The sequence below is a fragment of the Canis lupus genome, chromosome 4 (genome assembly GCF_048164855.1).
Source record: "Canis lupus baileyi chromosome 4, mCanLup2.hap1, whole genome shotgun sequence".
Taxonomy (NCBI): domain Eukaryota; kingdom Metazoa; phylum Chordata; class Mammalia; order Carnivora; family Canidae; genus Canis; species Canis lupus.
In genome coordinates, this window is record NC_132841.1 from 7,574,067 (window position 1) to 7,591,311 (window position 17,245).

The 17,245-nt window shown below is 43.5% G+C and overlaps 1 protein-coding gene across 2 annotated transcripts in view; it reads left to right on the forward strand.

Annotated features, from left to right (window-relative positions):
* The window catches only part of PCNX2 (pecanex 2), a 288,039-nt gene that overhangs the window by 207,646 nt on the left and 63,148 nt on the right, over window positions 1–17,245 (forward strand). For both annotated transcript variants that reach the window (XM_072823047.1, XM_072823048.1), the window contains one exon: window positions 2,448–2,577. In XM_072823047.1, the coding sequence (XP_072679148.1) occupies window positions 2,448–2,577 (130 nt within the window). The remainder of the gene's footprint in view (window positions 1–2,447; window positions 2,578–17,245) is intronic.

Consider the following 17,245-nt stretch of genomic DNA (forward strand, 5'->3'; position numbering starts at 1 on the left):
AGTAAATTGCGTTTTCCAGTACTAGCATGTTTTCTCCCTCGGTAGCATCTCTTAGTTTCCGAGCTTGTAACCTCCAGGGACGGATGAGAGGGCTCACCCTTTTACAAGTAGAGACCATACAAAACCATTGTCTTCCAGTAATTACACAGACCCGGCCAGATTATCTCTGTTAAATGTATATACGGGGAAGGCAACTTTCTATTTGGTATATTCTTTTGAGCTTCAAATGATTTGTTTTTAACTTTAAGGACTGATGTAAATGTTTTCATTTTACAAGCTTTTGACAGAGTCACCCTCTCCCTATTGGTAAGAAGCAAAGAGAGCCCCGTGTGCCCGTTCTCATCGGAGTCCCTGTTTCTTGGCATTGCCTGAGCAGTTATACTCACAGGCATTCATATTTGTCTTGAGAATGCTGGATTTCTTCATCAATTTCCCCTAAATAAAATAACCTCTGAGGCCACCTATTCACTTCTGCCCTATGTCTGACCTGTTAAACTTTATTTCCTTTCCTACCACATTGAACTTTATTTACAGGCTCAGACTGCTTTCCGGACTTAAATTCTGGGTAATTGTTTCTGGCATTTAAAAAATGGACAACATGATCTTGGGGGAAATATATAGAATCAAAAAGAAGAGCAGTGCCAGCCCCTCTAGCATCCTGCCCAGCCCCAGCGCCATGTGGCTTTGTCCTGGTTTTTCTGCAAACCCCCCAGTGTCCTCCTGTCCTCCTCCTGTCAGAAAAATCTGCGCCCACCCCCACTCCCACCATGGCTCTGCCTTCTTACATTTTTTCGGTACTTTTATTCCATGACATCCCCCATGCAGTTCCCTTTTCTTCCCGTGACAAGGGGCATGGTTAATTTGGTGTGTTTTGTGGCCCAGGTTTTCAAATATTTTCAGCTTTCCAATGAAGAAAAAACTGATGGGTGATAATAGATTTCCCAGTAGCTCATTGTTCTGTAGCTCTCCATGTGCACGAGGTCAAAATAAAAGGAATTGGATTTAAATTCTAGCACAATAGAGATCTTTTTGATACCCAAACAATTCCACAACGGAATGGATTATTAATGGAGGATATGTCATTTCACTTCTGAGGTTGCGTGGAGGTAAATAGCAAGTTGAAAAAAATAAAATAGACACAATTATTCTGAAAGCAAAACTTTGAGTTTAGGTCTGTGAAAATGCATGGGGAAGTGCCCATGATAGCACAAGGCTCTTCTTTTCTGGATTTACATGTAAGTGGGTGGTAAGGTCCCCATGACCAACCCCCCCAGCCCCCAGCCTCTAGCACCTGGCGGAGAGTATAAGAAAGCATTTGGGTGCCTGGATCACTTCTATCTTCTGATTGACAGTGACACATGGAGTCTTCCTATCTGTGCCAGGCATTTCTTTTTTACGTTGTTCCAGTACTTTTTGGAACACAGAGTAAAGAAATAAGACCTCAATTTGTGCAGTGGTGAGAAAGTCCCCTTCCAGGCAGGGAGATCAGCCCTGTAGGAGGTCAGATCAGACCTGTAGCGGGACGCTCTGAGCCCCGACCCGCAGGGACAAGGGATGAGGCATGAGGCACAATGTGCCTGTGTAAGCCCTGGACAATCTGGCACCACAGTGGCCTCTGTCGCCTCAGCCACAGTCCCACTGTCACCCCTGCACCAGGGTGACGTGTGAGATTGGTAGCTAGGAGCATTCCTTGAGTGATGGAGACAGACTGGGAAGGGACCAGCCTTTGTGACACCTTCCGAAGATTTCTAGAGATCAGTTAATTGGTCTTAATTCCAAAAATGACCACAAAACCAATTTTAATATTGAACAATTATGTTTCTGATTAACTAGGGTGTGTAAAAGTGAGTCCCACCAGGACGTGAGAAACCCATACAGAGTGCAAAATGCTGTGACTTCATCTGTATACATTTTTAGCTTATAAATCAGACATGACTTGAGTCATTGGTGTTCAATATATCATAAGGAACATATTTTTTTGAATAGTGGGAAAAGATTCTTTGAGAAATGGAGATGCTACCTTCTCAAACAGTGCTATTTATTTCTCTTAAAAGTGTAATTTAATTTTAATTATTTATAAAGCTACTTAATACTTTAGTAAATGTAGCACAGTGTGTTTTGTCCTGCTAATGATATCCTAGTAAAAAGAAACTGTTCTTCCCAAACCTTAGATATTAAGTCTTTGCCATAAATCATACTCTGGGTATCCCAGGCTGCTGGGATTTTTATGAGAATCATTTGGTTTTCATGCTGGCGAAATAAGACCTAGCAGGATACTACTGAAAGTTTTATATTCCTGACTGTGTACACAGAGAGATCAAGTGTATGCCCTCCTTTCTTTCCTTGGTGAGAAAACAGCTTTAATATAAACGAGTCAAAACCTGAGATAATATTTCAATGTATGATAACACTGAAAAATTTTTTTTGCCTTAACTCAAGACTCTCAGATTCTGCCATGCTTTTCTTTCAGACGATTGTCACCTCCATCTTTTCTACTCCACTGAGCCCATTTCTCGGGAGCGTCATTTTCATCACCTCATATGTTAGGCCAGTGAAATTCTGGGAGAAGAGCTACAAGTAAGATCCTAAAGTTGATGCTCACGTGCTTTGCTAAGATTCATGCTTCTGGATGCTCCTTGACCTTCCTCCAGGTTGAGGCTAGGCTTCATGCCTCACCTGCTGGGAGCTGAGCATGTCCCCCAGGGGCTCCCTCAGTTCTTCGCTCAGCATGGGAGCTTCCAGGCTCTGGACAGAACAGGTCTGAGCACATATTTGCAGTCACGTTCCAGTCCAGGTTTCACCGATCCTGCAGGAGAAATGGGTTCTCGCTGCCGAGTATTATTAGTTGCCCTCAGGAAGGTGGTTGGGGGAGCTGACGTCATCCCATTTGCTTGGCGGAGATTGCCCCCGGAAGGCACGTGTCCCCTCCCGGCAGTACCCCTCTGTGAGTATCCCACATATGCCTGTCACACGCAAGTGTACACACTTCACAGCTCAGCATAAAGGAGGACACTCATTTCTCTAGAGCGCTATGAAACTTGTAGAAGATGATTTATGTATTTTCTTGACTGGACCGGCTGGTCATAAATTTCCTCCAGCAAACAGTGATGGAGTGGGGGCAGTTAGTTCTTAAGGAAAGGTGTGAGGACAGAGTCATGGTTCACTAAGTAATTTTCCAGAGCTCCTCGGACTTGGGGGGCCGGGGGGAGGGAGCTGAGGACAGGTGGCAGAGGAGCCTGCTGGCCAGTGGGCCCATCTTCAGCTGGGGGTAGAGGAGGCAGTCTTGTGCTTTGGAACTCCTCCCCCTAACTTTAGCCTTACCTGTCTGAGCCCATAAACCCCAGTCCACCTTCAATAGTATGTCTGCATTTTGCACGACTCTGGCACTTTACCATGTGCTCTTTGTGTCTCATGCAAGACCCCTTTAACCTAGGAAGTCTGTGATTTCTTTTTCTCCCCTTCGATGGTTTCTGTGACGGTAAAATGCACACCTCGCAGGACTGGCAGTAGCGGGTAGTGATTAAAACTCAGCCTGTGGTGCCGGCCCCCCTGGGCTCACATCTCACTCCTACCACTTAACACCGGTGACCTCAGGCCTCTCTCTCTCTTCTGTAAAATGGGGGCAAAATGAGAGACCTACTTCACAGACTTGCTGTGGGGAGAAAATGAGTTCATAGACATAGAGCCCGTGGAACAAGGCCTGGTGAAGAGCATCCCGTGTGAGCCTGTGCTGCTGTGCTTCTCTGACTGCTCTGCGCAGATGTCCGTCAGTCCCCACTTGGCCCACACTGACAGGTGTCTACCATGACGAGGTGCCGCACCTCCGGCAAGCCCACCTTTGGGGTGTCCCTGGGGGGAGAACCAATGAATCCAGAGTCCTCCATGTGAGGCCAGGGTTGGGAGGCCAGGAAGAGGTGGGGGGACCCTTTGGGTTCCTGGCAGGTTCCTCATATTCTAAGAGAGGTGGGCTTTTTGCAGTAGGACAAGTAGCTGTGTGAAATTTTGCACATAAGCGAGAGTCCTGTTTTGTGTTTGTTTAAAGAGACACTGCGCGTATTTACAGGGCTAGAGAGGAAAAGCAAATGCTGGGCACTGGCTTGTTACTTTACCTTTCTTTAGGGGAAAACAATTTGGGGAGGGGGTCTCTTTTTGGAGCTCTGAAAACCACATTTAAACTTGTAAATAAGAGTGGCCAGGCCTTTGCTCTTAACCAGGCAGGAAAGTGCAAGATATTTTCAACTTGATCGTTAGTACCAAAGATTCCTCTTGGTCTCCTATTCTCAGGTGAGTTAGGAGCCAGTCTTTCTGGCCTGCAGTCTGACATAAGCAAGATGCATGTTGAGCCAGAAAGGGTTTTAAGCTTCCCCAACAGAAAGGGGAATAGACAAGCTCCGTGGGAAGATTTTATTGCAGGGAGGCATCTTAACGCTTGTGCAGAGCAAGGGCTTTCTTGTGTTCTGTGTTTTCTTATTTAGTTTCTCCGCCTCCAGGATGCAGTGTGGTACTTGAGCTGGCAGCTTGTGTGGGTTACTTAAATGTGTGGGCCTCTAGAGTAGCGTTAACATTTCCTTACTTGGTGTCACAAATAATGGATTATGTTGTGAGCTGTTCTGTCCCCAGGTTAGCGCTGATATGTGCCGGGGGCGGTGTCTACCTTTGGCTGTGGTTGGGAGGGGACCTCAGGAACTGGGGTATGTATAAGGCTGTCCAGCCTTTACTGGGTCTCTCTCAGGTGGCCCAGTTAGAGAAAATGTTCAGTCCCACTGGGGGAAAAAGTTCCTGATGCAAAACCCAGGCTTGTCACCGTGCATTAAGCATCAGAGTATGGAGTCCTGTGCCTGGCTGCTTAAAAGATCAGTGGTGGAGTTCAGGACATTTAAGGGGTAGGTATTGGGAAAGGAAATGGCAGGAAATCTCATCTGGATCCCTGCAAATGCTCTGGAAAGCTCATTCTATCTTAAACTGTTGGTTTTTATTTCAAATGCTAATGACTACCCTACCCGTGTTCTTGCTGGAGAGCATCTACACAGCTGCTCCGTTACCTACAAAGGAGCACTTGGCTACAAGGGCTATTGATTCTATATAGTTGTTCACTACTTGTCCCCTCACTTTCAAATGCTGATGAAAGATACTCTTCCTGCAGAGATTCAGTGGGCACGTAATGCCAGTGGGTGTACCTCTGCACCCCACCGCCAAGCTGCGCTGTGACTGGTGCACTTGCAGTCCCCTGTCCTGGGCCTCCTCTCCCTTCCCACCCCCACTGCCTTGCTTGCCAGCCCTCCCTGTCCTCCAGGCTTTCTGTTGGGCCTTCAAAAGCTGACTTTAGTTTCTCCAAGTCTCCAGTGAGCCCAAAGCTGTAAAGAAACCATTTTAATACCCCAAGGAGCCGATAAGTACATCACCAGCCACCTGGTAACTATGGCAGGTCAGTTTTCCCCTTTCCCCAGCCCGGACTGTCTCAAAATCCACAGGCTTCCTGTTCCCCAACACTGCTCCTCCCTGGGGGTAGATGACAAATGTGTCCTCTGCCCTCCTGACTCCCCTGCACTCTCGTCAATTCTGCACGCATCGCACCAGGTTCCATGCTGTCTCAAAGGCCTGTGGTGAATCACAGTTGCCTGAGGAGGAGGAAAAAATACCATGTGGACCAGCACTGGCCAGTAAGAAGCTCTGCATTCCTGGAAGTGCTCTGCATCTGCACCGTCCCATACGGCAGCCCTATTGGCCACATGACCATTTGAAACAGGGCTAATGTGATGGAGGAACTGAATTTTTACTTTTTATTTATTTATTTTTTTTAGAGAGAGAGAGAGAAAAAATAAGAGAAAGCTGAGGAGGGGGGTGCAGAGGGACAGGGAGAGAGAAAATCTTAAGCAACTTCCCTGCCCAGCCAGGAGTCTGACACAGGGTTTGAATTCAGGACCCTGAGATCATGACCTGAGCCAAAATCAAGAGCCAGATACATAACCTACTGAGCCACCCAGGAGCCCTCTGAATTTTTACTTCTTCTATTTAGTTGTAGTGAATTCAAGTTTCAATACCATATGTGTCTAGAGGCTACCACATTGGACAGCACAGATCCAGACCCTCCTCCATCTTAATCTCAATGTCTAGCTTATTTCCAAAACATTCTGCATACCTCACATATTGTAGATTATGGATCACATATTGTGGATCCCCCAAGCCTTGCCTTGGGTAAGCCTTGCCCTTCATGAAACTACCCAACTTCTCCATTTCCCACAGTCACCCACAGTCCCTCTTTTGATGTAAGAGTGATGAGGTTCAGGAAGGCCTTTGGAATGAGAAGTATTATAGCAGCTGTCTTTGGAAGATAAATTTGCCTTGTGGCCATCAGCTACTTCTACCCAGGATTGGCATAGACTGTGCTTCTCTCCAAATCTGGACTTGTTTCTTTTTTATCCTGGGTCTCATGGAGGCCATGCACGTAGTAGGTGTTCTCTATTAAGTAAATTGAGTCCCAAAGTATTGTGTAAAAGGGAAAAGAAATCTTCATCTGGGTTCTATTTGCCATTATTAGAAAGGTCACTGTTAAACCGATGGTCTCTTGACTAATATGGGCTTTAAAGTCTGTCTTGATGAGCTCTGCCTGGTGTCTCCACTTAAATTACAGGCAATGACAACAAATGCACTGTAATAATAGTGCCTTTTGTGTTTAAATCCCCTTATGTCAGAGTATTCTAAAAGCTTTAGAAACACATTCTGATATTATGATCTATCACCCTTCTCTTTATATATAAACAATTGCTAGATAACCAAACTTTGTCATTAATGTGAAACAAATGTTTAGGCTAGAAATATTAACTCGTGTTTTTGCTTATCTCGGCAAATATCTTGGTCCTAAAGGAGTTGACTATCGTTAGCCCTGATGAATGAAAAGTTCCATTAATAACGAGTTTGTTTGGGATGCCTGGGTGGCTCAGCGCTTGAGTGTCTGCCTTCGGTTCAGGGCATGACCCCGGGTCCAGGGATTGAGTCCCACATCAGGCTCCCTGCGAGGAGCCTGCTTCTCTCTCTCTGCCTGTGTCTCTGCATCTCTCTCTCTAATAAATAAATAAATAAATCTTTTTAAAAATGAGTTTGTTTGGATATATCAAAAGTCTTGTATAAAATATAAAATGCCATCGCTATGAGGAGGCACATAGAACAGCTATCTGAAAGTATAGCTTTCATGGTGGTTACATTTCTATCAGATTCTCCAAATTGGTTTAAAATGTTAAATCAGGGGCACCTGCATGCCTCAGTCTGTTAAGCATCTGCCTTCAACTCAAGTCATGATCTCAGGGTCCTGGGATCGAGCCCTGCATTGGACTCCACGCTCAGCAGGGAGTCTGCTTCTCCCTCTCCCTCTCCCCCTCCCCGCCCTGCCCCCTGCTTGTGCGTGCTCTCTCTCTCTCTCTCTCTCAAATAAATAAAGTCTTTCAAACATAAAATGCTAAATCATTCCAGGCATTATCCTTCTCCACAAATAAGTGTTAAGCATTTATGGGAGGGCACCATGCTAGGCTTTAACTCATAGGAGTCTCTCTATGTGACTGGTCTGTGAAAACCTCCAACTCTGTATTCCTGTAGTCCTTGGTCCCAGTCTAGTTAGCAAGAAGGTAATCAGCATTACTTCATCCCAGCTCTTCCTGAGACAATGGTAGTACACCAGAAAGTGGGAGCTTTGTAGCCAGCCAGAGCTCCATGAAAACCCCAGCGCATATGCTTGGTTAGGTGTTTTGACTCTGGGAAATTATTCAGTCCGTGAGCCTCAGGTATCTCACCTGTAAAGTGGGTTGACTGGCTCTCTGTGCCTCCCAGAAGTCGTAAATACTGAACAAGACATGGTTCACTGTGGTAATCCTGTCCCCATTTTGTTCTCCTTCCCAATATTACTATCTTCTCTCATTCAACTTTTAATTCAGCTATGTCTAGACATATTTCATATGTCCTTGCAACCTATCAGAAATCCCTTCTGAAATGGCCAAACGCAATCATGCCAACTGGTGAAAGGACGCAAGTGTAGACCATGTAACATCTACTCCACAGTGTGCTTGACATGCCCCTTAAATATTAGTCTTCACCTTTTAGTGAAGTGAATATTTATTAGTGTTTATTCTGATGCCTCTACCCATTGCAAACCCGGTCCTGTTCTTTAAGCAACATTGCTGCCTTAGCGGAAAAACAACATCTCTAGGGAGTCACTATTTTGTATTTTATCAAACAACAGACTATATGATCTAAATATTTCAACTAGTCTCTGTGGGCTTCTATGAATCATACTGTGTTATTTCCTAGGGCCTCTGTGGGTTTGTAATATTGAAGCGAGGCTAGCACAGACCCTTGGAATTACAGAACCCCCACAGAAAGGAGGCTCCCAGCCTCCTCTACTCTGGGTGGAGCAGCCCTCGTGCCTTCTTAGGCAGCCCCGGTGAGCGGGGTCTGCCACAGCAGTGGGCTCTTCACATGCTGGGTCTGCTCCTGTGTTCTCACCTGCACACACCTGCTGCTGCTGGAGCAACCAGCATCCTCACGCCGCCTACATCTCTTGTCCTCCTATAGATCTCTCCCTTCACTGCCTTCTTTCTCAGGCTGAACAACCCTACTTTTTGAAATGGTCCAGACCTCAGGCATCCTTGCTGCCCTCATCCAGATGTTTGCTGGGTTGGTTCTAACCCTCCCCTCCAGTCTGTTCCAGATGTCATCTACTCAGCTCATGGTAGATGTGACTTCCTGTGAGCCAGATGTTCTGCTCTCATTTATGCCTTCTAAAATCTAAAATCTCTCGATTATTTTACTAAAGTATTGCCAAGCCAGCCGTTCATCATCCCAATCTTATGTGTGTATTTTAATGAAAATCAGAAATTTACATTTCCTCTACCAACTCTTGACCCCACTGGCTTTAACATTCCAATCCTTAGAGGCCCATTTCAATGACGCCCTTCATCATCTCCCCAGCCCCTCACTTGCACACTCTGCAGGCCTGGCACCATCTCTGTCTTCACACATGGTTAATGACGATGCGCAGGACAGGGCCAGCGTGCCTGACTCAGGGCAGGCAGTCAAAGAAGTTCTCAACATCTCACTTTACTTTTTACCTTTTCACAATGGGGAAGATTTTTTGGATGTTCTCTACCCACTGAGCTATTTTAAGCACGATTCTTAAGATCTTTGTGCAAAGCATTGGAGCTTCTCAAAAGGTAGTTTTTATTTTTTTTTCTCGAATGCAAAGCAGAAAGTTTATTTGGCTTGTGGTTTGATAGTAAAATGCAGCACTATAATTAAAATTTGCAATTATGCAGGGGTGGGATTTACATATCTCAACTTGGAATTAAGCTACTCTACAACTTATTTGGATATGTTCACAGAGTGCCTGGACATAATGAGATGAAAGTCTTGAAGGTCCTTTATCAGATGTCTTAGGGCTGTTAGAGCTCTCAGATCCATGCCTAGGTGTGTGTTGAGCTCACCTTCCCAAATATAATCATTCTTGTCCATATACCCATTCTAGAAGTAGAATTTCATTTTTCTCATTTCACAGATCAGAAAAAGAAAACTCGGGAAGTTAATTCACTTGCCCAAGGTCACAGAATGAGTCAATGGCAGAGTCAAGACGTTAAACCAGGTTTGGTCTTCTTCTAAGCCTTGAGCACGTTCCTTATGTCCGGAAGCCTCTCACATGCCTCCCACACTAAAAAAGCTCAGTGCTGCCAGTTAAAGGGTTTGTTTGGGACAGGAAAGAGATGCTGTCACAAGAGCCCTATTTAGTGGAGGAGCCTGGCTGGAAGGGCAGGCAGGGCAGTCCAGGCCTCAAGGCCACCTCACTGAGCCTCCTTGACTCCAGAAATGACTTCTTTCAGCCCGAGGTGCCATGATGCAGTGGGTCTCAGCAGGGCTCCCACCCTCACAGCCATGTGCTGTCACCCAGCTGGCTTTCTGAAGCTCCAGAACCTGAGCACGGAGGCATGGGGGGTACCCCTTTGGGTGTGGCCTGCCGCCTCCAGTGCTGCCAGACCTGGTCACGTGGGACCTCTTAGCCTGGGAAATTTGTGGTCACCAACAATGTGAGGTGGGTGTATTGGTTCCAGGCCTTTCAGGTCTGGAGCTGTGAGATTAGCACAGAAATGAAGCTTTGGTGACCTTCAGGGGCACTGAGTGACCACCTGCAAGCCTGAATGAAGTCTCAGGCCCAGAAATGGGGGTCGAACTTACCCAGATGCAATTTTCTTTTTAAATGGCTGATATGAAAAATTCTTCTTGGGGGCCATCACCTGCCCTTAGTTTTACGGGGTGTTCAATAACTTCAGACACCTGTGAAAGGAATCAAAGAATACCCTGACTTTTCCTCGGAGCTAACGGTAGGTCTTTGCGAACCTCCCTCCACAGAAGGGACGATGCAGGGCTGTCTGGGTGCATATATAAGTGTGAGAATTTTAAGTAGTTTTAAAATGCTTAGGAATCACTTTGAAATTGATAAAAGAAATGTGCTTAGGGGTTAACACAGCTCAGCCACCATGGGGCCACATCTGGGAAGACTGCGGGTGCTGGGACTTGTGGGTGTAGCCAGGACAGGATTATGGACCAAGTCCCAAACTTTCTAAATGGAACAGAAGTAAGGAGAAACATTTTTTAGCTATAGATGATAAAATGAAGGTGTCAAGGCAGCCCGTGAAGCCAAAAGGGGCTCAGTGAAGCTCAGCCAAATGGTGCTGATGGAGAACTTACAGCCATGCAGGGCCTGCCTCAGATTTCATTTCTTTCTGCTGAAACTTGGCTCTGCATTCAATGTTTCTCTGGACTCTAGGCCTCCGGTAAGAAACCGAGAAGGAAGTGACACTGTGGCCAAAGGGCCAAGGCAATAGAAAGACAGGGTTCACACCTGAGTCCCAGAGATCTGTTGTTTCTGCCTGGCCTGAGGGGGTTCTGGGGCTTCCGGGAAGGGAGCCATGCTGGGAGAGTTGGTCCTTTCTTTCCCCCTAGCCTGAAGGGGCAGGACACAGGCTGAATGCTGCTGGCAGCCTTCTCGTCCCCACAAAGCAAGCTGGGCCTGAGTTTAGCAAACACAGAAGAACACAGGGCCATGGGACATGGGACCATGATTCCTACTGACCCGCCCTGGCCCCTGAGTCTGCTGGGCCTGACCGAGCTCTGGGCTGCGTGAGCCAGTGTATTCCATATTTTGCTTACACCATTTCCAGTTGGGTTTTCTGTCCCTTGAGGCCAAAAGGTTCCTAACAGAGGTGCCTGGGTGGCCCAGTGGTTGAGCGTCTGCCTTTGGCTCATGTTGTGATCCTGGAGTCCTGGGATCGGGTCCTGCATCAGGTTCCCCACAGGGAGCCTGCTTCTCCCTCTGCCTGTGTCTCTGCCTCTCTTTGGTATCTCTTACGAATAAATAAATGAAATCTTTAAAAAAAAAAAAAAAAGGTTCCTAGTAAAAACAAGTGATGGCTTTTTTCCAAGGGATCCTTCCCCTATACCTTTTATTTCCGAGAAGTGGCAGCATGATGGTCAGACCTTTATTGCCATAATGCTGTGGTTCTAACTAGGTTAGACACCAGGGAAGGTGCCAGGCATCCCCCATTGCACCTCCAGAACAGAGTGGCAGGTCAGGAGTTGAAGCCTTCCCTGGCTCTATGGCTGACGGGCCCTGTGTCTGAGGCCAGTTGTTCCATGTCCCTTCTCTGGCTCAGATTTCCTTAACTGGAATTTCTGGTCTGTGTGTCAATGCTATTATATCTGAGAAACGAAATGATGAACTTGGCCCCATCCTGCTGTTTTGCTGACGGATGAGAAAGCTCTCGCACACATACCCAGGGGTAAAGTTTGACACTTCAGGTGTGGCAATAAGCTATTATGCAAATATATTCCAGAAAGATGATGCTTTTGAGGAACTCCAGTGTGGTGAATTTCTCAAATAGCACTGGTTTGAGCTTATTATTCATTATGCTGTGGTGCATAATTTTACTCAAGGTCCTGTTACATTTTGCTGAGCAGTTAAAGAATTTGAAAAGTGCAGAGTATTGAAGTTGACCATGTGCCTGCAAGAAGGAGTCCAACATGCCCACCTGCTTCCCCGCTGTCTGGGGCTGCTGACTCTACACTTCAAGGTCACGCAGGAGCAAGGCTTTGGGACTGAATCAGATTGATAGATGGTTTCAGGGGGTGTAAGTCTATAACAGCATGTGGGCAGAACCCTTTTCACTGCAGCAAGTGAGGGCGGGGGTGGGGTCCTTTCCCCGCTTTTAGGGGAGTGTTGGAGATCGGGCTGACTTCTTCCAAACAAAGGAAGGCAGGATATAGTCAGCTCTTAAATCCACGTTAAATCTGCAGACTCTTTTACTGCATGGGATCACATATCCAATGTAGGAGATTTATTGTGTAGACTCAAGGCATCTGTACAGTGTAGGTTTACTCCCCAAGAACCCAAGAACCCTGAGCCCTTCAGGTCTTTCCTGTGATCAGCCAATGCTCAAAATGGATGTTGTTGGCCATGGTCAGTATGTTCTCATTCTTCCCATGACTGATGGAGTCAGCTGTGGTCAGGCCACTTTGGGTCCTAGGGAATGTGTGCATTTGAGGCTCTAGGTGAAAACTCATTCCTTAGCATTGTAGTGATCAGATGGGGCTCCTGTAATCTTGTTATCTGAGTATATTTCCATGACTGACTTTAATCCTATTTTACAGAGAGCCAAGAGACCTGGCCCAGGCTTCGCATATGGTTGCTGCTTCTTGGTACACAGTGGTACCAACTGATTAATGAAATCTGTACATAATGTGGACATATAAGCCATATATATTCTTTTTTTTCTTGTCCCTTTGGGAACACTACCATCATCACCACTTATAGGGTTTATAATACTTTCTCGTGTCTAGATTGCTGTGTTTGTTTCTCTCTTTAAACTGTTGCTCCCCTTCAAGATTTTTAGATGAAAAATAATCAATAATGGAAAAATAATCACATACATGAGAATAAGAAAAAATGTATTATCTGATAAAACCAAGGGTAATTTAATGTATTACATTCCTCTTTTCACATTAAAGAAAGTATTTGTTTTAGAGGCTATATAGTTAGAGCTTATCTTCCTAGTGTCAGGGTAGGCTTTGGAGAGAGGTATACTTTGAAGCTTGAGGAAGAGGTAAAAGAGAAAGGTCTTAGTGGGTTTTAAAGAAAATTGGGTAGGAAATGAAGTTTTTAAAAAGCAATTTTTAAGAGCATTTCAGAATGATAGAACACTAGCTTTCTATGTAAAGTTGTCATGGATAAAGTACAGCCACCAGGGAAGCCACCAGAGAGGAGATTTCCTTAGCATTGTCAAATAACCTGTTTGGGCACTACTTTGAAAAGATTTGTACACTCCTATGTTTATGGCGTTATTTATAATAGCCAAGGTATGGAAGCAACCCAAATGTCCTTTGATAGATGAATGGATAAAGAATATATATATATATATATACACACACACAAGTATTACCACTTGCAACAACATGGATGGACCTAGAGGGTATTATGCTAAGTGAGATAAGTCAGAGAAAGACAAATACACAATTTAATTAATGTGTGGAGTCTAAAAAAGAAAACAAATGAACAAATAAAAAAACAAATAGTCTCATAGAGAAAACATACTGATGGTTACCAGAGTGGGGAATGGGTGAAATAAGTGAAGGGGATTAAGAAGTACAAACATCTAGTGATAAATAAGTTACAGACATGTAAAGTACAGCATAGGGAATATAGTCAATAATATTGTAATAATACTGTGTAGTGACTACACTTAATCGTGGTGAGCATTATGTAATGTATAGCATTGTTGAATCACCCCATTGTCCACCTGAAACTAATATAACATTATATGTCAACTACACTTCAGTAATAAATTTTTAAAAATCACTTGTTTGGGAAAAGGCTGGGGCAAATGCAGGACAACTGGGAGAGATGAATGAACTGATTATCTGTTGCCTAATGCCCTTTTGCTCCTGGAGCCAAGATTCGACCCAAACTATTTTAGTATTTGAAAAATCAATTTGAAAAACATTTTCAGGATAAACTTTACTGTTCCTTTCCCCATTACAGAAAAATCTATACCCAAATGTCCTGATGCAGTGATATCAAAAGCTTTTTCTATTTACCCATCATCTCTCATGGTTCCCTGGGGTAACTGGGCTGTTACAAGGCTAAAGCAATTCTTTATTTAGTTTTGTAAGTTGGCGGTCATGGACGAAGCTCTTTATTTTAATTTCCTACCCAAAGTCCTGTGCAATGTGCAGTTGCCATTTTATGCATGAGAATACTAGGGATCAGAAGAATTAAGTGATTCTCTTCTTTTCATCCCTCAAATAGTTTAATAAGTTATTAACCAAGTTAGAAACAGAAATCAGGTTTATTGACTTAAAATTGCAGTTTTATTGTTGGGGTTTTAAGATGGAAGGTAAGCAAAAAAAAAAAAAAAAAGATGGAAGGTGAGCAAAAAAAAAAAAAAAAAAAGATGGAAGGTGAGCAAAGTATAGTGGCATACTCTGGAAGTAAAAAAAAACAGCAAAGGAGAAGTGGGAAGTCCATCTCAGTGGGAAGCATACTGGTGTGCTTTTATTAAGTGCAACATCCCTTGGTGACAAAACGACACTCTGTTAATGGCTTCATGTTCAGAGAATGTGTCTTCTCATGTTGCTGCCTCTCCTGAGACAAGCAGTCATGCAAATGAGAAGACCTGAGTTAATTCATAGGGGCTGTGTGCGTCACTGCACAAATGGGATTCATTCATTGCCAAGGATGATCATGTCCTTTTTGCTTGTGTGTGGGGCTCATCTTAATCCAATCCTGTACATTCTACTGGTCACTAATGAAAAAAAAAATACATGTGTCTTCAGGAGAAATTTCACCCACAGTTCTAAAACACTGTCACATAAATACCATTAGGCATCTTGCTACCAAGATATAGTACCCAGAAGTCAAAACCCTAAACCAAACATGTTTAGCTTGGGGAAAAAACAGCACCTCTTTGATAACTTAATTTTTATAAATCAGTTATAATCCTCTGCATCTCTATTTATTCAAGTCCCCCCTTGCCTGACTCTTTGCCCAACTGCAAGCAACTCGAACTTTTTTATTGCTATTTTTATTAGTTGCATTTGCAGAAAGAGAAGAAACACTTTTCACCCCCTAAATATTTATGACCTTCCAGTGAATGAATAGTTGGATTTCATATCCTGTATTTGAAATGTTGAATAATCTTGGACTCTTCTGGCTGAAATGGGAGAAGCAATCCTAATTGGAAATGTAAGCAGGTTCAGATCAGAAATGAGAATTGCACACGAATGCATTATTATAGTAACTAAATTCAGGCCTGCTGTTAGCTAAGAAGATTTCTTAAACTTTTTTAAAGCTCTTTATAGATTCATGTATAGTTGAGAGAAATAATACAGAGGGATCCCCCATACGTCCTTTACCAGTTTACAGGTGTTAGCATCTTGCAAAACTGTCACAATCAGGGTATTGATATTGATAACAGTAAAGATACAGAGCTTTTCCACCACCACAAATGTCTCTCCTGTCGTCCCTCCATAAACACACATTTGTCCTTCTTGCCCCTACCCCCTTCTTAATTCTTGTCCACTACTAATCCATTCTCCAACTCTGTAATTTTGTCATTTCAAGAATGTTATGAGACTGGAATCATATAGTATTTAACCTTGTGGGGTTAGCTGTATTCACTCACCATAATTCAGTAGACATTCATTCAGGTCATTTTATATGTCAATAGTTTGCCCCTTTTTAAAGCCGAGTGCATGGATATACACACTCTCTTTAACAGCTCAACCATCGGAGGACATCTGTGTTGTTTTCAGTTTGTGGCTATTATGAATACAGCTGCTATGGACATTAGTCTACAGCTTTTCGAATGTAAGTCTTCACTTCTCTGGGATAATTGCCTACGAATGCAATCACTGGGTCATATGGTAGTGTTTTAAGAAACTGTCTAACTGGGACGACTTGGTGGCTCAGTGATTGAGTGTCTGCTTTTGGCTGGGCGTGATCCCAGGATCCACGATCGAGTCCCACATCCGGCTCCCTGCGAGAAGCCTACTTCTCCCTCTGCCTATGTCTCTGTGTCTCTCATGAATAAATAAATAAATCTTAAAAACAAAAAGAGATAAGAAACTGCCAAACTTTTTTCAGTGGAGCTGTATGCCATTTTACATTCCCCTCAGCAATATATGAGAGATCCAGTTTCTCCAGATCTTTGGCAGGTGTTTTTACTATTTTTTTCTTTTAGCCATTCTGATAGTGTATAGTGATCTCTTGTAGTGGTTTTCATTTCCATTTCCTTAACTACTTGCTATTCACTATGGTGTTGAATGTCTTCTGCAGAGCTTATTTGCCATTGGTATCATCTCTTCAGGGAAATGTTTGTTCAGGTCTTGTGCTTGTTCTCTAATTGGATTTTTTTAACTGTTGAGTTTTGAGAGTTCTTTATATATGCTAGATAGTAGTGTTTTGTTGGGTATGTGACTAAAAATATTTTCTTCCTGTGCCATGGCTTTTTAGCCTCATAAGAGTATTTTGCAGGCAAAAGTTTTTAAAAAGATGTTCTTGTCAAGTGCACATGGACTATTCTCCAGGTTAGAACATATGCTAGGCCATAAAACAAACCTCAGTAAATGTAAAAGGATTGAAGTTGTACAACTTATGTTCTCCAACCACAATGAAATGAAATTGTAAATTAGCAGCAAGAGGAAACCTGGAAAATCTTCCAAATATTTGCCAAATAAAACATTCTCAAACAACCAGTGGGTCAAAGAAGAAATAACAAGAGAAAATAAAAAATTATTTTATGGTGGATGAAAACGGAAACATAATATATCAACAATTATCGGATGTAGCAAAAGCAGTGCTCAGAGAGAAATTCATACCTGTAAATACTTATATTAGAAATTAAGAAAAATCTCAAATCAATCACCTAATCTTCCACCTCAAGTGACTAGAAAAAGAAAAGCAAACTAAATCTAAAGCAAGAAGACAGCAGGAAATGATAAAGATCAGAGTGGGAACAAATGAAATGGAGAATAGAAAAATAATAGAGAAAATAGATGACACAAAAAAAATTGATTCTTTGAAAATATCAACAAAATTGACAAATCTTTATCTAGAATGACCAAGAAAAAATTAGAGAAGACAAATTACTGTAATCACAAATAAAAGTGAGGGCATTACTACCAACCTTACATAAATACAAGGATTATCAGTAGG